Source organism: Stenella coeruleoalba, assembly GCF_951394435.1.
Source record: "Stenella coeruleoalba genome assembly, chromosome: 1".
In the NCBI taxonomy this organism is placed as follows: domain Eukaryota; kingdom Metazoa; phylum Chordata; class Mammalia; order Artiodactyla; family Delphinidae; genus Stenella; species Stenella coeruleoalba.
In genome coordinates this window covers 103043248-103064586 of record NC_137169.1, presented here as the reverse complement: position 1 = coordinate 103064586, position 21339 = coordinate 103043248, and the positions used below count along the sequence as shown (strand labels likewise).

Sequence of the window (21339 nt, the reverse complement as noted above, 5' to 3'; positions counted from 1 at the left end):
GCCACCAAGAAGCCTGTGTACAGGCACAGGTCACTATCCACACATCCCCTCCGGGGAGCCTGTGCAGCCCGCCACTGCCAGGGTCCCGTGATGCAGGGACAACTTCCCCGGGAGAACACACGGCACGCCTCAGGCTGTTGCAAGGTCACGCCAGCCGTACCCCTCCCCCCACCCCACCCCCCCCCCCCCCGCCTGACTGAGCCAGAGCCCCCTAATCAGCTGCTACTTTAACCCCATCCTGTCTGGGTGGGAACAGACGCCCTCAGGTGAACTACATGCAGAGGTGGGGCCAAATCCAAAGCTGAACCCCAGGAGCCGTGCAAAGAAATGGAAATTTCTCCCAGCAGCCTCAGGAGCAGTGGATTAAATCTCCACAATCAACTTGATGTACCCTGCATCTGTGGAATACCTGAATAGACAACGAATCAACCCAAATTGAGAAGAGAAGGTGGACTTTGGGAGCAACTGTAGACTTCGGGTTTGCTTTTGGCAACTAATTTGTTTCTGGCTTTACGTTTATCTTAGTTTAGTACTTAGAGCTTATTATCATTGGTAGATTTGTTTATTGATTTGGTTGCTTTTTCTTTTTTATATATATTTTTATCCTTTATCTCTTTTTGTGAATGTGTATGTGTATGCTTCTTCGTGTGATTCTGTCTGTATAGCTTTGCTTTTACCATGTGTTCTAGGACTCTCTCCTTTATTACTTTTTCTTTTTTTTAGTACAGTTTTTAGTGCTTGCTAACATTGGTGGTTTCATTTTTTGCTTTGGTTGCTCTCTTCTTTTTTTTATTACTGTTTTATTTTAAACAATATTTTTTATTTTAATAACTTTATTAATTTTTTTTAATTTAATTTTTTCCCTCCCCTTTCTTCTGAGTTGTGTGGCTGACAGGGTCTTACTGCTCCGGCCAGGTGTCAGGCCTGAGCCTCTGAGGTGGGAGACCCAAGTTCAGGACACCGGTCCACCAGAGACCTCCCAGCCCCACAGAGTATCAAATGGCGAAACCTCTACCAGAGATCTCTATCTCAATGCTGACGCAGCTCTACTCAACGACCAGCAAGCTACAATGCTGGACCCCCTATGCCAAACAATTAGCAAGACAGGAACACAATCCCACCCATTAGCACAGACGCTGCCTAAAACCGTAGTAAGTTCACAGACACCCCAAAACACACCACTGGACGTGGTCCTGCCCACCACAAAGACAAGATCCAGCCTCATCCACCAGAACACAGGCACCAGTCCCCTCCACCAGGAAGCCTACACAACCCACTGAACCAACCTTACCCACTGGGGGCAGACAGCAAAAACAACGGGAACTACGAACCTGCTGCCTGAAAAAAGGACACCCCAAACACAGTAAGTTAAGCAAAAGGAAAAGACACAGAAATATGCAGCGGATGAAAAGAGCAAGGTAAAAACCCAACAGACCAAACAAATGAAGAAGAAACAGGCAGTCTACCTGAAAAAGAATTCAGAGTAATGATAGTAAAGATGATCCAAAATCTTGGAAATAGAACAGAGGAAATACAAGAAACGTTTAACAAGGACCTAGAAGAACTAAAGAGCACACAAACAATGATGAACAGCACAATGAATGAAACTAAAAATTCTCTAGAAGAAATCAATTGAGGGCTTCCCTGGTGGCACAGAGGTTGAGAGTCCGCCTGCCAATGCAGGGGACACGGGTTCATGCCCCAGTCCGGGAAGATCCCACATGCCGTGGAGCGGCTGGGCCCACGAGCCATGGCCGCTGAGCATGCGCGTCCAGGGCCTGTGCTCCGCAACGGGAGGGGCCGCAACAGTGAGAGGCCCGCGTACAGCAAAAAAATAAATAAATAAATAAATAATAGAAATCAATCGAGAATAACTGAGGCAGAAGAAAGGATAAGTGATCTGGAAGGTAAAATAGTGGAAATAACTACCACAGAGCAGAATGAAAAAAACAGAATGAAAAGAACTAAGGACAGTCTCAGAGACCTCTGGGACAACATTACACGCACCAACATACGAATTATAGGGTCTCAGAAAAAGAAGAGAAAAAGAAAAGAACTGAGAAAATATTTGAAGAGTTTGTAGTTGAAAACATCCCTAAAATGGGAAGGGAAATAGTCAATCAAGTCCAGGAAGCGCAGAGAGTCCCATACAGGATAAATCCAAGGAGAAACACGTCAAGACACATATTAATCAAACTATCAAAAACTAAATTCAAAGAAAACATATTAAAAGCAGCAAGGGAAAAGCAACAAATAACACACAAGGGAATCCCCATAAGGTTAACAGCTGATCTTTCAGGAGAAACTCCGCAAGCCAGAAGGGAGTGGCAGGATATATTTAAAGGGATGAAAGGGAAAAAACCTACAACCAAGATTACTCTACCCAGCAAGGATCTCATTCAGATTTGATGGAGAAACTAAAACCTTTACAGACAAGCGAAAGCTAACAGAATTCAGCACCACCAAACCAGCTTTACAACAAATGCTAAAGGAACTTCTCTAGGCAGGAAACACAAGAGGAGGAAAAGACCTGCAATAACAAACCCAAACCAATTAAGAAAATGGTAATAGGAACATACATATTGATAACTACCTTAAATGTAAATGGATTAAATGCTCCCACCAAAATACACAGACTGGCTGAATGCATACAAAAACAAGACCCATATATATGCTGTCTACAAGAGAGCCACTTCAGACCTAGGGACACATGCAGACTGAAAGTGAGGGGATGGGAAAAGATATTCCATGCAAATGGAAACCAAAAGAAAGCTGGCGTAGCAATTCTCATATCTGACAAAATAGACTTTAAAATAAAAACAATTACAAGAGACAAAAAAAGACACTACATAATGATCAAGGGATCAATCCAAGAAGAAGATACAACAATTGTAAATATTTATGCACCCAACATAGGAGCACCTCAATACATAAGGCAAATGCTAACAGCCATAAAAGGGGAAATCGACAGTAACACAATCATAGTAGGGGACTTTAACACCCCATTTTCACCAATGGGCAGATCATCCAAAATGAAAATAAATAAGAAACACAAGCTTTAAATGATACATTAAACAAAATGGACTTAATTGATATTTATAGGACATTCCAGCCAAAAACAACAGAACACACATTTTTCTCAAGTGCTCATGGAACATTCCCCAGGATAGATCATACCTTGGGACACAAATCAAGCCTTGGTAAATTTTAGAAAATTGAAATTGTATGAAGTATCTTTTCTGACCACAGTCCTATGACACTAGATATCAATTACAAGAAAAAATCTGTAAAAAATACAAACACAGGGAGGTTAAACAATACACTACTAAATAACCAAGAGATCACCAAAGAAATCTAAGAGGAAATAAAAAAATACCTAGAAACAAATGACAATGAAAACATGACGACCCAAAACCTATGGGATGCAGCAAAAGCAGTTCTAAGAAGGAAGTTTATAGCAATACAATCCTACCTCAAGAAACAAGAAACATCTCAGATAACCTAACCTTACACCTAAAGCAATTAGAGAAAGAAGAACAAAAAAAACTCAAAGTTAGCAGAAGGAAAGAAATCATAAAGATCAGATCAGAAATAAATGAAAAGGAAATGAAGGAAACGACAGCAAAGATGAATAAAACTAAAAGCTGGTTCTTTGAGAAGATAAACAAAATTGATAAACCATTAGCCAGAATCATCAAGAAAAAAAATGAGAAGACTCAAATCAATAGAATTAGAAATGAAAAAGGAGAAGTAACAACTGACACCACAGAAATATAAAGGATCATGAGAGATTACTGCAAGCAACTATATGTGAATAAAATGGACAACCTGGAAGAAACTGACAAATTCTTAGAAAAGCACAACCTTCTGAGACTGAACCAGGAAGAAACAGAAAATATAAACAGACCAATCACAAGCACTGCAATTGAAACTGTGATTAAAAATCTTCCAACGAACAAAAGCCCAGGACCAGATGGATTCACAGGCAAACTTTATCAAACATTTAGAGAAGAGCTAACACCCATCCTTCTCAACTCTTCCAAAATACAGCAGAGGGAGAAACACTCCCAAACTCATTCTACGAGGCCACCATCACCCTGATATCAAAACCAGACAAAGATGTCACAAAAAAAGAAAAAACTACAGGCCAACATCACTGATGAACATAGATGCAAAAATCCTCAACAAAACACTAGCAAACAGAATCCAACAGCACATTAAAAGGATCATACACCATGATCATCATCCAGGAATGCAAGGATTCTTCAATACATGCAAATCAATCAATGTGATAAACCATATTAACAAACTGAAGAAGAAAAACCAAATGACCATCTCAATAAATGCAGAAAAAGCTTCTGACAAAATTCAACACCCACTTATGATAAAAACCCTCCAGAAAGTAGGCATAGAGGGAACTTACCTCAACATAATAAAGGCCATATACGACAAACCCACAGCCAACATCATTCTCAATGGTGAAAAACTGAAACCATTTCCAATAAGATCAGGAACAAGACAAGGTTGCCCATGCTCACCACTATTATTCAACACAGTCTTGGAAGTTTTAGCCAAAGCAATCAGAGAAGAAAAACATATAAAAGGAATCCAATTTGGAAAAGAAGTAAAACTGTTACAGTTTGCAGATGACATGATACTATAGAGAATCCTAAAGATGCTACCAGAAAACTACTAGAGCTAATCAATAAATTTGGTAATGTAGCAGGATATAAAATTAATGCACAGAAATTTCTTGCATTCCTATACACTAATGATGAAAAATTTGAAAGAGAAATTAAGGAAATACTCCCATTTACCATTGCAACAAAAAGAATAAAATACCTAGGAATAAACCTACCTAAGGAGACAAAAGACCTGTATGCAGAAAACTATAAGACACTGATGAAAGAAATTAAAGATGATACAAACAGATGGAGAGATATACCATGTTCTTGTATTGGAAGACTCAACATTGTGAAAATGACTATACTACCCAAAGCAATCTACACATTCAATGCAATCCCTACCAAACTACCAATGGCATTTTTCACAGAAGTAGAACAAAAAAATTTCACAATTTGTATAGAAACACAAAAGACCCCGAATAGCCAAAGCAATCTTGAGAAAGTAAAACAGAGCTGGTGGAATCAGGCTCCCCAACTTCAAACTGTACTACAAAGCTACAGTAATCAAGACAGTATGGTCCTGGCACAAAAACAGAAATATAGATCAATGGAACAGGATAGAAAGCCCAGAGATAAACCCACGCACCTGTGGTCACCTTATCTTTGATAAAGGAGGCAAGAATATACAATGGAGAAAAGACGGCCTCTTCGATAAGTGGTGCTGGGAAAACTGGACAGCTACATGTAAAAGAATGAAGTTAGAAAACTCCCGAACACCATACATAAAAATAAACTCATAATGGATTAATGACCTAAATGTAAGGCCATACACTATAAAACTCTTAGAGGAAAACATAGAAAGAACACTCTTTGACATATATCACAGCAAGATCCTTTTTGACCCACCTCCTGGAGAAACGGAAATAAAAACAAAAATAAACAAATGGGACCTAATGAAACTTCAAAGCTTTTGCACAGCCAAGGAAACCATAAACAAGACCAAAAGACAACCTCAGAATGGGAGGAAATATTTGCAAACGAAGCAACTGACAAAGGATTCATCTCCAAAATATACAAGCAGTTCATGCAGCTCAATATCAAAAAACAAACAACCCAATCCAAAAGTGGCAGAAGACCTAAACAGACATTTCTCCAAAGAAGATATACAGATTGCCAACAAACACATGAAAGGATGTTTAACTAATCATTAGAGAAGGATGTATCACTAATCATTAGAGAAATGCAAATCAAAACTACAGTAAGGTATCACCTCACACCGGTCAGAATGGCCATCATCAAAAAATCTACAAACAGTAAATGCTGGAGATGATGTGGAGAAAAGAGAACCCTCTTGCACTGTTGGTGGGAATGTAAATTGATACAGCCACTATGGAAAACAGTATGGAGGTTCCTTAGAAAACTAAAAATAGAACTACCATACGACCCAGCAATCCCACTACTGGGTATATACCCTGAGAAAACCATAATTCAAAGAGTCATGTACCACAGTGTTCATTGCAGCTCTATTTACAATAGCCAGGACATGGAAGCAACCTAAGTGTCCATCGACAGATGAATGGATAAAGAAGATGTGGCACATACGTACAATGGAATATTACTCAGCCATAAAAAGAAACAAAGCTGAGTTATTTGTAGTAAGATGGATGGACCTAGAGACTGTCGTACAGAGTGAACTGAATCAGAAAAAGAAAAACAAATACTGTATGCTAACACATATATATAGCATCTAAAAAAAAAAATGGTTCGGAAGAACCTAGGAGCAGTACAGGAATAAAGACGCAGACATAAGAGAATGGACTTGAGGACATGGGAGGGAGAAAGGTAAGCTGGGACGAAGTGAAAGAGTGGCATGGACATATATACACTACCAAATGTAAAACAGATAGCTAGTGGGAAGCAGCCACATAGCACAGGGAGATCAGCTTGGTGTTTCATGTCCACCTAGAGGGGTGGGATAGGGAGGGAGGGAGGGAGACGCAAGAGGGAGGAGATATGGGGTTCTATGTATATGTATAGCTGATTCACTTTTTTATACAGCAGAAACTAACACACCATTGTAAAACAATTATACTCCAATGAAGATGTTTAAAAAAAATAAACTGACATAACCACATAAGATATACACAAAGTTAATACAGGGATCCCTCAATACCTGAACTCTATCTGAATTCTTGCCTTCCAAAACTCAGGAACCAAATAGATTTGAGTAAGTTCTCACATGTATCCAGACTCTTACTACCCAAAACCCAGAATTTGGCTCACTCACCATCCCTTGTTAAGAAAACTCAATGACCAATCTCTCACTCCAAACTCCGGGATCCAACAGTATCCAACAGTCTTGTACAGCGAAACAGAAGCATATGTATTCAAGGGCTATATAAATTTTAGAATTCTTGTTTTAAGAGATTTAAGCAGATTTTTTTAAATGTGAAAAAAATGGACATATCTGTATTTTCATTCAAATTTGAAATTTAAATTCCACTTAACAAAGAATTTTTCTATGTGAATGTTTTTAAACTAGAAAGTGCCATATTTTTTAACCTTTAGACCACACAAAATATAAAGTAAATTGTTAAGTATATGACAGACAACTTATAAGAGTTAAATAAAGTTAATTCATGACTTCAAAGAGCTCTGAAGTCAGTCTTAACATCTTTTTATAAAAAAAAATACTTATCATTATAAATAACATGGGAAATAAGGTTTTCAAGGAAAACAGTACTTTCAGTGTTAATTTTTCAGCAACGTTATTTCACAGATTATATCAGATTTTTCTTGAAGTCACAAAGAGCAAAGGGCAAAAGAAAAGAAACAAATGAAAAGAGTACAGAAGTTGAAAATGATGGCAAAAATTTCAAATTAATTTGGTTACAGACGAATGATATGAAACAATTTTAGAAGTAATTACTCCATAAGGTTCAGCCCAAAGTCAAAGAAACAGCAAGCAAAGAACAAATTAACTAGACTGAGAAAAAGGAAAAACCAGCTCTCATTACAACAGTGCATTTTTCTAAAGTATTTAACTTAGGATAACATTTGAACACAAGCTTTTTCAAAAACCTCGTGCATGATGAAAACTTACAGCATCAGTTGAGAACAGAACTAAAACATATGATTTTTTTACATGCTCAAAAATTATTTTAAGAAATAGAGAAAAAAGGAGAAAGGTTTAGCAGGTTAAAAATATATATATACTGCAGGTTTGAAGAAAGCAAACTACTTGCCCAGATTCTTTTGATACAAATTACATAAATGATTTAAAGAGACTGTAACTAGAGCTCCCATTTTATACTAATTTGCCCATATTCTCCCAAGAGCTCACTTCGGATTTACTGATTTTAAAGAATGTGAACCCTTTAATCAAGCAAATTCTAAGAGTTATTCGATACACTCCATCTTTCACATTTAGGAAAAAAAAAAAATTAAATTTTAAAACATAACCAAACCTTGTCTACAAGAGTCACAAAGTGAGTGACTTAAGATTCAGTGATCTCTTTAACTTAACTGATTCCACAGAGTACCAAAACACATCTATTGTGCCTGTGTTTGTCTTTCTAAAAAGCTAAGATTCACTATTAACTACCAGCCAGAGATGAGAGCCCTTTGGGAGAGAACAAACCCAGAGAAGATGTCAGGATTCCATGGATCTATTTCACAGGGTGGCACAATAATTGAATGCAACACATTCTTAATAAATGAAGGCGCAGCATATGTCACTATTTCTTCAGGTTAAGTCTTCATACCTCCATTCCCAATTGTTCACATCAGACACAACAACCCTGAGCACAAACACTCCTCCTACATAAAAGGAAGGAGCTGGACTTTGGATGGGGCTCTAGGTGTCCTTCCAGTTTATGATTCTATTTAACTAGTTGTGTAAAAATACAACTCTCACGACTCAGGGAAAGTTACATTTTACTGCCAAAAAAATGACAGATTTGATGCAATAAACCATACCTTGCTCTGCCAAATGTTAATACCAGAACTTCTGAAATAAACAAACCTGTGTCTATGTTCATCTGGTCCATGGATCAGGAAGACTCCAGGGTTTTTAGCCCCTTTGCCGGCATCTACATGAGGAATTAACACATCTTCCAAACCCAGATCAAAACGTTTGTGTTTTGAAGAGTCTGGAAGGAAGAAGAATGCCCCAAAACACAGGGTGATGAAGGCACTTAGAATAAGGAGGAGGATAAACTTCTCAGAAAGTCTCAAGGTAGCCCTGTGATGCGGGAAGGAAGGCGGCCCCAGGTTCAGAGGTGGTATCCTTCGTCCAGAGAGGGGTAGCAGCGCTGGGGTAGTCATCGTTTACGCTCTTGGGCAGAATATTTTATAAAGTTCTCATCTTACATCAAATGTACGATACATTGAACAGTCTTCAGAATCCTGGCAAAAATGGGGAAACTCAATTTTCCTCCTCTTAAAGGACTGCTGTGCGTTTCAACAGGGCACCTCTTTCACGCTCATCCAATTACATGCAGAAATGAGTGTGGCCCCCAAACGATCATTAGTTTAAGTCCTGTGATACTTTCTTTGCCATCTGGCTCTCAGTACCTCACCGGGTGATTACAAGTCTCCTCTCCATTCCTAAGGGTAGATCAGACAAGCAACACCGCACTGAGGATGCAAGGTGGGTTCTTCCATTCCTGAACCTCTGGGAGATGCTCCAACGTGGTTTCCCGCCCCAAAAGGGAGCCTGACGTGATCCAAGGAGCTGTAGAAGGTTCACTTGAGCTCCTCGGATGCTTCGATTGCAGAATCTCTGAACCTCAGTGGTGGAAAAACAAGGGGCTTCTCGGAAGTCAGTCAACCGGGAGGAGGGTCACCCGCCTCGCCGGGAAACCGAAGCAGCCGCGCTGGGCGAAAAGCAGGAAGGAGGGCTCGGACGCCCGCGCCTCCCGACGCTGTCCCCGGGCTCCGACGCTGCTCCCTCGACGGCTGGCGCGAAGGGCATCCGCGTCCAAAATACCTGCGCCCTCCCAGCCGCGGCCGCCGCGGCCGCTGTCGCTACCGCTCGGGTCTGTCAGGGAGCGGAACTTCCTCCTCCGCGGCCACTGAGAAGCCCCGGCGTGAGCGGGGGGAGGGAAGGCGCTGCGGCCGCCCCCGCTCGGCTCCTCCTCCTCCTCTCGGCAGCGGGTTAAGTTAACCCAGGCGCCGGCTCCCAGAGCGAGGCCGCTTCTGACCCCGCCGTGCCCGGCCGCGGCGACCGAGCCTCCGCGACCCCGCGGCGTGGGAAGAAGCAAAGCCGCGGCCCCCCTGTCCGAGAACCCGGGGCAGGCGCCTGCTCATTCCTCGCTCAGCCCGGGGGCGGCGGCGGCCCTGGGCTCGCGAGAGCAGTCGCGCCTTGGGCGGGCAGAGGTCAGCTGCGTCTCCTTCCTCCCTGGCCGCCGTGGGGGACTGCCTGGCCGCCGTGGGGGCCTCCGCGGCGCAACCTCCGGTAGCTCGCAGCCGCTCGCTCTGGTGGTGGCGGCGACGGCTGCGGGAGAGGCAGCGCGTCCACGCGGTGCGGGGCTGCGGCCCGGTCCTCGTCCCGTGGCTCCCTAGGCCGGGAGGGCGCGGAGCAGCCGACTGCCGACACCCGTTGGGCACACTCCTGAGGGGAGCCGGCGTGCGGGGGTGGGGCGGATGGCTCGGGCCTGCCTCCGGCCCCGACTCGCGAGTGGGCGTCCCCGAGCGGCGGAGTGTGAGGTGCGCGCGCACGCTCCCGGCCTCGCCGCCGCCGCCCCCGCCCCTTCCCCGCCCCACCCGGCCCGGCCCGCGCTCCGGCCTCGCGCTGCTGCTGCGGGCTCCAGCGCCCGCCCTCCAGCCCGTCGGCTGCGCGACCCCCGGAAGCGTCCTGCAGCCGGCGTCTGGGCACGTGATGGGAGAAGGTCGACCGTTCGCGCTTCACTGATAACTTCACCGGTGCCAGGCTTCGGCATCGCCAGTTCGTGGGATTGACCCGGCGTTTGGGAGGTTGGGGGCGGGGAGGGCGGGGAGGCTCAGGTCCCGAAGGCTTCGCTGCAATCCAAGGGTTGCTAGGACTAAAGGGATCTGACGGCCAAGGTTAACGTTTAATATTGCTTTGTGGAGATCGTGTCTTCAGTTATGGACCATTGGTCCCTACGGCTCAACAACTGAGCCTCCAACTTCTTCCTTACAGCCCACGTGCACGTCCTTGGGCACCCGAAGCTCGAGTCATCTCTACTGAGCAGCAACCGTGTGCCAGGCTCTGTGTTAAGAATAAAATGGCGACCTTCAGGTTAGGTTTCCTGGCTGAGGTGTCTCTGACAGCAGCCCATATGACCCTACAGGACAACAGCTTCCTCGTGGTTCAGTTTCTGGAAGATGTTCTCCCATCATCACACTCCTCACCACCACTCCTCCCATAAAAGAGATAAGTATGAACGAGAAGGTGCTAAAATCCAAAAAGACAACAATGTTGTTTAAATTCAGGCTTAAAAGCACCCTGAGTTGATTCTGTTATCCGTAATCTTAAGAACCATGTTGTGATTAAGTCCAAAAAATTTCTATGTAATACACAAATTTTCTCACTTGTTTGATACTAAGATGTCAGTGCCTCTACATATCCTTAGTGATGACTGGGAGTTGGAGAGCAGTCCCTTCAGCGGCAGGGACAAAAGGTCAGCCTTAGTTAAAAATCAAGCAAAAATCCTCATCTTCACTGGCACAATTCGAAGTACAATTACGGTCTGCAGTATTTCCAGAAGCTCTGCATATCTCATTATCTACCATATGCCAAAGAAGTCATTGTCATTGATTCACCAAATAAAGAGATAAAAATGTTAGGTGCCACCTCTCACCCAGTCAGGCTGGCAGCCCAGTCCAAAATGAAATTTTTGTTGGACACTTGTGAAAAGCAGGTATAAGAAATTCCCTGCCTTCCCAATGTGTCTTTATAAAGTGTGCCAATTTTATGAATAAGTTTCTAATGCTGAGCCTCTCTGTAAGCCAAAGGAAGAGAAACACTTGGGTTTCCAACTACTGAGGTCATTAATTTCCATGGAAAGATCAGGGGAAATAAATATTGACATCTGAATGAAATAGCAAGTTACATAAGCCTTGAAAGGTAAATGTTATCTAGGTTGACACCAAATTGTTAACCACAGAAATATCGATCATGAAACCTGCCTTAACCTGGTTGACAAGCATGACTTAAGCAGGCTCAACCTCATAACCAGTGGAGAAGACTTATCTGTGTCCTTTCCTCTTTCTTGCCCTTGCCTGTTTTGCAAAATTCATTTTTCCTTCAGGAGAGTAAAAATATTATTTAAATTAGAGGTTATTGCAGATGTCCAAATGCAGTCTGCAATTCTAAGGCCCTTGATGATGCTATCCGTTATTATAATCCTACACAAGCATCACAAAGTGTGTGTGTGTGTGTGTGTGTGTATTCTCTTCTAGAGACTAGGGCCCTCTCAATTTGAGTTTTAAAAGAATTAGTATTAGGGGCTTCCCTCGTGGCGCAGTGGTTGAGAGTCCGCCTGCCGATGCAGGGGACACGGGTTTGTGGCCTGGTCCGGGAAGATCCCACATGTCGTGGAGCGGCTGGGCCCGTGAGCGATGGCCGCTGAGCCTGCGAGTCAGGAGCCTGTGCTCCGCAACGGGAGAGGCCACAACAGTAAGAGGCCCGCGTACCGCAAAAAAAAAAAAAAGAATTAGTATTGTTTTGTTGGTTTTTAAAAGCAATTTGAAATTTGAAAAAGATTATAGCTGTTGTGTTAAGATGTTGGTATTATATATAGTTTTTCCCCATGTTCTCTGTTTGTGTTACTTTTATAATTAAATAAATAATTTTTAAATAAAGTGATACTTGAGAAAGTTAAGGTCAGATTTCAAATAGGTGGACTCAGTTGTATCAAGATGAACACGTCTGAGGGCAATCAACAGAAATCAGAAAGTACATGAAATATACATATTTTTTTCATATATACGTGTAATAGGGACGTATCTCATTCTAGACAGTACAAAGAGAATATTTCATTTTCAAGGAGTAGCTGTGCTTTGATCAATGGTATAGACAGGATTCCAAAGTGGCAGATAAAGTGGTAATTTCCCTTTTATAAATCCATGTAAATTAATTAATATTTTAGGAAATAGGAATTGTTCAATTCCTAACAAAACAAAATCTACCCCGACATATTTCAGATTTATAGGACCATTACTGGGATACACTTATGTATTACAATGCAAAAGTTATTTGTACAATCATACGTTAACTTTTCTATTATCGAAACAGTTTAACACCTATTACACACACACACACACACACACACACACACACACACACACACCATCTAGCTCTGTTTTAAGTGAAACTGAAGTCATATGCTAGAGAAAAAAAATACAGCTGGTATGCAAAAAGAGGCTTTTGATTTACTTACATGACTTGTTCCTTCTTAGTTTCAACTGGTTCCCAAATATCCCAAAGACATGACCCCTAAATGTGTAGAAAAATAACCAAGCTCTGGCCCTGCTCTTTCCACTCTTGCATTCTTCTGTAAAGCTTTTTTCCTACAGGTCAGGGATAACCTAAGTTCAATGTTATGAAACTCTCACTTCAGCTCCATGGTAAGTCAGGAGAGCCAAAAATCTTCACCTGTCTCTCTGAGCCAAAGTATTTAAGGCTCATTTGCTTATAAAAGACACATTTGTTGAAGGGTACTGTGTGATACAGCCTCTACTAGGTGCTAGAAGTTTGGAGAAGTCAGAATCCCTGTCTTAGTGAACTCGAAGTCTTGTGTGGGGTGGTAAATGAGCACTGACAATTACCTGACAGGGAAGAGTGCTGTTAGACTAAAGCCCCAGGGGCTCATGTGTTCACTGAAAGGGCACCAGAGTGAAGGGAGGGAGATTGGGCCTGTGTCAAGGAAGGTTCCTAGATCAAGTGCCACCTGAGCTGAGCCTTTAATTAACCAGCAGGGAAGAACGGTGGTGTTCCAACATAGGGAGCAGAACATGCACAGGCATCCACAGCCGTTTGTTCTTGCCACTTATCCAGAAACTTCCCTGCTTTACTCTTCCAATAAATCACTTGCCTGGCCCTAAACCCCCAATACTCTTGAAGGGGGAAAGTGAAATTTTTAAATTTCAGAAAAACATATGACTATGGAAACACATTGCTCTCTCCCAGTGCCTAAGACAGGGCCAAGCAATGAGGAAGCCAGAAGCTTCAGCTTCCCTGGGCTCATAGTAAATCTGCTTCTGCTCTGAACCCAGCCATATCTAAGGCTAGTTCATCCTTTGAACCTCTCAGTTACACAAGCCTATAAATTTCTTTTGCAGTCAGAATTAGTTTCTGTGGCTTGCAATGTAAAGTCTTGACTAATACACAGCGTGTCTTTGCATGGAGGTGCTGTGGCTGCCTGTAGTATGTGAAGCACCAGTAGTTTCACAAGCGTAAAGGATCGGGAACCAGAAGGAGCCCACTCTTTCAGGCCACCAACAGGCTTGGGCCAGGGACAAAAGTGGGGAGAAGACCTAAAATTGAAAGGATTGAACATGGGCTTCCCTGGGCTTCCCTGGTGGCGCAGTGGTTGAGAGTCCGCCTGCCGATGCAGGGGACGCAGGTTCGTGCCCTGGTCCAGGAAGATCCCACATGCCGCAAAGCGGCTGGGCCCGTGAGCCATGGCCGCTGAGACTGTGCGTCTGGAGTCTGTGCTGCGCAACGGGAGAGGCCACGACAGTGAGAGGCCCGTGTACCGCAAAAAAATAATAATAATAAAATAAAATAAAAAATCACTGAGCCTGGAGGGGTGAGCACAAAGAGGGTGAGAGGGGGAAAAAAAAAGCACACTAAATTAAAATAAGACAGAAAAAAACAAATAGAACCTTTCCACTCAAAATGATCCTGACCAGCAAATTCCAAAGACATTCAGATGTCTAATACTAAGAAAGATTGCTAACAAAATGAACACTCAGAATATGAACTTACTCCAGATAAAATTAACTCTATGGTACTGTGTAACAAAGATTTTTTTAATTAATATTTTTGCATTCTCAAAGCGATCAATGAAGGCATAGCACTCATTTTAAAAAGAAAAGAAATTAGGAAACAGATAAGCTGAATAAAGAACAGGTAAATAAGGTAAATATGGCAAAAAACTGATAGAAATCTTGAAAATAAAAATCTGGTCATTGAAATTTTTTAAAAAGTCAATACATGGGGTTAACCCTGGAGCTGGCCAAAGTTGAAGAGAAAAAGTAATTCGCCCAGAACATAGTATAGAAGAATTCACTCAGAAGAATTCACCCAGAACATAATATAGAAAAATAAAGAGATTTCAAAATGTGAAAAATAATTCAGATTCACGGGGTTATATTGAGTGGCTTCAACATATGTCTCATAGGAGTTCCAGAAGGAAAAACTGAAGGGAAGAGTGGATAAGCTATACTTTAAAAAAGAAGAAAGAAATGACTGAAGATTTTCTAATCAAAACATCAGAACACCATATGTACTGAGCAAGGTAAATAAGAGTAAAGGAACACTTTTCTCACTATAGTGAAACAACAGAGTAATACGGATAAAGATAAAATCTCAAGTCACCAAAGGGAAACCACTGATTATTTACAAAGGAACTATAACCAGAGTTCTCAAAAGCAACCACAGAAACAAGAAAACAATTGAGTTTTCTCCAAGTATTGAATGGAACACTATCAACCAAGAATTTGATTTCCAGATAAACTGCCATTTCAGGGAGAGGGCAAAACAAAGACATTTTCAATCATAAAAGGCAAGGGAGTTTTCCACCCACAGACCTACACCAGAAGAACTGTTAAAGAATGTACTTCCCCCAATGAGAAAATTAAGCCCAGAGGGAAAGCATAAGATACAAAAGATACTAGTGAGGGAAGAAATTAACAAAATGTGATGGTAGAATTAAAAATAGCTACTTAAGGAGTATGGGATTAACAGATACAAGCTACCATACATAAAATAGATAAGCAACAAGGATTTACTATATAACACAGGGAACTATGTTCAATATCTTATAACAACCTATAATGGAAAATAATCTGAAAAAATATATATATAACTGAATCACTTTGCTGTACGCCTGAAACTAACACAATATTGTAAATCAACTATATTTCAATAAAAATAATAATAATAGCTACTTTAGTGTTTAAAAGAAAAGAAATGGTTACAGTGGGTAGTTAAAAGATGCTACGGTCTTTGTTATGTTTGGAAGAGGAATATAAATAATAACTGTCTGAATACTTTGTCTCTAAGATATTTTATATTAATAAAAAACTGATTTAGAGCTTCTAAACATTCAGAGAGAAAAGAGTAGCAAGGGATGAGGATATTTGATATGGAAAACTGATCCTTCAGTAGAAGGCAGGAAAGGAGAAAAAAGAAGAAAAAGACACGTCAAACAAAACACACAAATTAAATAGAATAGTAGAATTAAATTCTAATAACAGCAAGCACAATAACTAAACAGATTTAAATTAGTTACTAAAAGACAGATTATCAGACTGGTTTAAAATAATATTCAGGTATGTAACACTAGCAAAAAACAAAACTAAACCACAGAAATATTGGATATAAAGGGATAACAAAAGAAATTATCAAAATGCTGTCAAAAAGAAAGTCAATGAAGCATTATTAATATCAGACCAAATAAAGTCTTTTAAACCAAATGTATTAATAAAAATAAAGAGGGTCAGTACCAAAAGTCAAATGTACCTAATAACATAGCTTTCAATTACAGAAAGAAAAATTACAAAGAGAAACTGACAAACCCGCTCTCTGAGTGGGAGATTTTAACAATCTATCAGACATGACTAGATCAAGAAGAACAACAAAAAAAAAAAACAGAGGTAATAGGGACTGAACCATGAAGGGCCTCTAAGAAGGCCACGTTAAGGAGTTGGCTTTTATTCTGAGAGTAATAGGAAGCCATTAAAGGGTTCTAAACAAAGTAGTGATTAGATCAGATGTCCTTTTTTATAAGGATCACTCTGGCTAGAAAATGGAGAATGGACTTCAGGGTGGTCAGACCACATAAAGACAAGAAGACCATTTAGAAAACTCTTCCTTCCCTCTAGCTAAGAGATATTAATGACCTGAACTATAGTAGGGTCATTGGTGAAGGAAAAGAGTGGGCATTTCAAGGGACATTCAGATAGCTTATTGATCGAATGGCAGGGGAGGGAATCAAAGATAGCCTCCATATCTGTGCCCTACAAGACTTGATGCTTAGCAATGAGGAGGAAGAGCAGGGTTTTGCTGGAGGCTGGGGGGAGCAGGGTGTGGGTGGAAGTAGGGAAAGGTAGAGATATTGTTTCCTTGTTTCTGGTGATAGCACTTAACTCTCAACCCCTCAATTTTGACATTCAAACTGGTTCATTAAAAAGTTAAATTATAGTCAATGTACAAGGAATATGTAAATCAATTTTAAAAGATGTTTACCAGGGTTTCCCTGGTGGCGCAGTTGTTGAGAGTCCGCCTGCCGATGCAGGGGACGTGGGTCCGTGCCCCGGTCCGGGAGGATCCCACATGCCGCGGAGCGCCTGGGCCTGTGAGCTGTGGCCGCTGAACCTGCGCGTCCGGAGCCAAAAAGACGTCTACCAAAAAGTATTCTGTTTTAAACTATTGGTGCTTAGGGAATGTTTCAATCATCTGGGGGAAAATTACACTTTAACAATATCAGAAAAATGTGTGTATATTCTAAATAATCATTTTCCATATAATAATAATAGTCCTTTATGATTATTTTTATTGTAGATTTTCATATTTTTCTGTACATAATGGATTTTCAGACATACCTATTTGCCTAACTACTACAGTAATAAAGTAGTCATGACTTTCCTTAGTGCACAGCTGGTCTTAAAAACAAGGAAATCCAATCTGTTGACCTGTGAATTTTCAGAGTCATAGATTTCATGGCACATAACTCCCTTTCTTTTCCAGGTTGTTATTAATTACCTTAAACTAATTCCAAGTTTACAATGTGTGTTTATCTTTCAGAGAACAATGACTCTGCATTGACCGAAGTTGGGAGGTGTGTCCAATTATACAACCAAACTGAGGTTACTTACAAATGCTGGAAATTAGGAGCTATTTTTCCAAAGACACTTTATTCAGTAGCTTCAAGCATGAAAACAGTTTAAAGAACTTACAGATTTCCAATTATAATTTTAAGCTTTGTATTTATTTTACAGCTATTCCAAAATGCAAATGAGGTTCAAAGTTCCAAACATGCTGTGCAATTTCAATTTAATATTCTAATGCATGGAGTGAAGTTTGAGCCTATAATACAGAAACAGGACTACTTGAACAGCCAAGAAACCCTTTGGAGCCTTAAAGGGAAATCTGTTTGGGAGTCTGCAGACTAAAATGTTTCTGGTAGGAATGGAGCCACAGTGAGATGTGTGGCTCTAGCATTGCCTCTCAAGTGATGGCCAGGATGTGTTTTGAAAAGACAAAACTCTTTTTGTGTCTGATTTTTAAAGTTAACACTTATTTGAGGGCTAATATTGCACTAAATTTCATACATGGAGTCTGCTGTTTATTATGAGCCATTATGTTCAAGTTCACTTCAGACAATATTGCTCCTTCAATTGCAGTCCTCTGCATTCAGGGGCAGTGCAAGCAAAATAGTGAAGAGGGCTCTTCTCCTTTAGGGCCAGTTGCTGTATCACCCTACCTAAAACCTGATTTGGTTACCATCATGCTATATAGACATCTCTGTCTTGATGCAGAAATGCTAAACTCAGAGATTCCACTATCAAGATGTTGTAGGGTTCTTCCCTATAACGGAAGTTGAAAGAACGGATGCATTACACTTTTCTGATGTTTTTCGAAATTATAGTAACATGTTAGTTTTAAACAGCATGAAAAAAATTAGGCAACATCAATAAAATTATAGTTCTTTATATTTCTAGTTGAGCCAGATATGCATTAAAGTTGAAGGGGGTTTTCATTTTTGTTTTTGTGTTGGTGATAGTTTTTTTCTTCAAATCTTTGTGCTTCCTGGAAATATATATGCAAGGAAGGAAGGAACGAAGGAATTGATGCGCCAGTAGATGTGAATAATGCTGAAGATTTACATACACTACACAGAAATTACTACTACCTCTACAACTACATCAAGATTTGAAGATGGGATTAGTACCCAACAGAAAAAAAAAAACTAACTGTATCATTTTCACAGTAGCAACGTTAATCATTACGTTAATATATCAATAATAACAAGGAACTTGGAAAGGTCTTTAGTGCTTTCTCTCATTTTTAAGCAAAATATCCACAGTGTCCCCTTATTTTTATGAACTGGAGGAAAATGAAGACCCCTCAAACGGCTGTCTTGCTCTTTCTTACAAAGTTGTTCTCTGCATCTAAACTGAACTTCTCTCCTGACTTAACTTCTCTACCAGGGATTCCTATAGGCAGTGGGGAAAATGATAGTCACAGCCTCTTCTGGGTATCAGGTTCATTTAGGCTGATGTAACAGAAGAAGCAGAAATTCCTTATACAGATAAAAGCAGAGCTGGGGAGCAACCCCTAACCCCAAAGTAAGCAATCAAATGAAGCACTGCATAAATATAGAAAAAAGAACACCGAGAAGCAATATGAATAAAACCTGGAGGGAAGATGGACCAAGGGGCACAGAGCTGCAAGTCAATGATGGGTAAGGGACACAGAGGTCCCAAGTTGTAACTTTCCATAAAAGAGCTGGGTCTCTTGACATGACTGTGGCACAGCAAAGGCAGGGAAATGTTTATTTCTAATGAAATAACCAAATAGTCTGGGAGCATTTAAATCCCAAGATTACACTGAAGCATTCATTTATTCATTCATTCAACTAATTTATTTATTATTATTATCATCACCCCCACCATCACTGGTGTCAGGCGTTCTTTACCTTTTTCTGTTAACCGGAGAGATTAATGACTCCCATCTGAGTAACCAATTCCAGGGGTTCTCACTTCTAGCTGTAGCTCATAATCACCTATGGAGGTGTTTTTGTTGTTGTTTTTATGTTTTGGGTTTTTTTTTTTAATTTGCAAGGCCTTGTCCCTTCCCTGAGCCACTAAGTGAGAATCTCCTGGGGCAGGATGTGGTCATGTAATGAACCTTAAGACGCTTCTCCAGAACAGAAAGCTTCCACGTCGTCACTGCCATCGACCTTAGGCTGAGGATTTCTGGAGCTCCCTGAGGAGGAGCCAGGATTCCAGCCTGGGTGAAAAACATACACACCTGCAGGCAGCCACTCCACTTCCGGAGAGCCAGGGTTCAGGCAGTTACCGCTTCTCTGAAGGTACAAGCTTTACAGACATCCTATTGTTTGGTGCAGATATAGGGGGAAATGAGTCAAAAGCACTGGTGGGGGGGGTAGATTTATCCACAAGGTTGCCTTCAAATGGTTTTATTCTATATACTGCTGGAGAATGGACTCATGGCTTATCTTCCAGAATTTATACAGCAAGCACTCCAAAATATCTGAGGAGTGAATAGATAGTTAGATCTAGCTATTGATGGATTAGGACTCTGCCACCTGCAACTGTGAAACTTGGAGCAGGCTACTTGACTTCTCTGATCCTCAGGAAAGTTGTAAAGATTACTTCCTCGTAGGTTCTTGCAATGACTAGAGGATAGAGCATGAGGAAAACAGCTGGCACAGTGCCCAGAACAAAGTTAATATGAATAGTTAATACACGTTTAGAGAAGCAGCACAGCCAAGTGCACCCAAGACTCATTTTCCTGATTTTGTCTTTCCTTATTTAATAAAAATGGATGTTACGACCATAATTGTCACTATCAAAACCCCAGAAAACGGGGGAGACAGGATGAAAGGTCAGAGGTTACTGGTCTGCCATTCTCTCAGGTAGACATTTATGAATTCTGACTCATTAATATTGATTAGACAACTTGTAGAGACCAGGTAGCACATACAGGAAAAATGGCCAACTGAGAGCTTGGCCTACTTTCATACCAGCTCCTCTGCAGAGAAATTAATCCAACGCAAAGTCAACATTTTCAGAACTGAAGTAAAAGACATAACTTAAAGCCCAGCTAAGTGTGCCCCTTTTCCCCATTCAAGAACCCAGGGTCAGGGACAAAAGAACCACCAATCACACATCAGATGCCATTTGAAAAAATCCGTGTCTGTTTTTTTTTTTAATAATGTATTATTATTTATTTATTCAGTTTTTCCCCATTTTTATTGAGATATAATTGACATGCAACACGGTAGAAGTTTAAGGTGTATGGTATAATGGTTTGACTTACACGTATTGCAAATCTGTTTTGCCTTTGATGATAATGATATCTAGCATTTAATGAGTGCTTACTACAGACAATGCGTACATCTCTTGTAATTCTCGGAACGTAGTTATTTCCTTGTTAGAGTTAAGGAACTCAAGGTTGCCGTTGAAACTGGAAAGGTTTAGAAATGTGCCCAAGATCAGTTGGTTAGTAGGAACCAGACTATCAGACCCCACAGCCTGGACTCATAACCACTGCACTGAACCGCCTTGTCAGACGCTAGCCTTGGGATTTCCCTGGCGGTCCAGTAGTTGAGAGTCCGCACTTCCACTGCAGGGGGAGTGGGTTTGACCCCTGGTCAGAGAACTAAGATCCTGCATGCCACGTAGCAAGGTCAAAAAACAAAACAAAACAGATGCTAACCTTCTCCCCCACTGGGTGGGCAGGTCTGGTCCCCATCCTGGTTTCCCATTTCATTCC

General features: G+C 41.1%; 1 protein-coding gene across 1 annotated transcript in view; it reads right to left on the bottom strand.

Moving 5' to 3' along the window:
* The window catches only part of MAN1A2 (mannosidase alpha class 1A member 2), a 161232-nt gene extending 151387 nt beyond the window's left edge, over window positions 1-9845 (bottom strand). Inside the window, exon 1 of the mRNA XM_079931821.1 lies at window positions 8650-9845. Within this exon, the coding sequence (XP_079787947.1) occupies window positions 8650-8951 (302 nt within the window). The 5' untranslated portion in view covers window positions 8952-9845. The remainder of the gene's footprint in view (window positions 1-8649) is intronic.
* Window positions 9846-21339: the final 11494 nt, after the last annotated feature.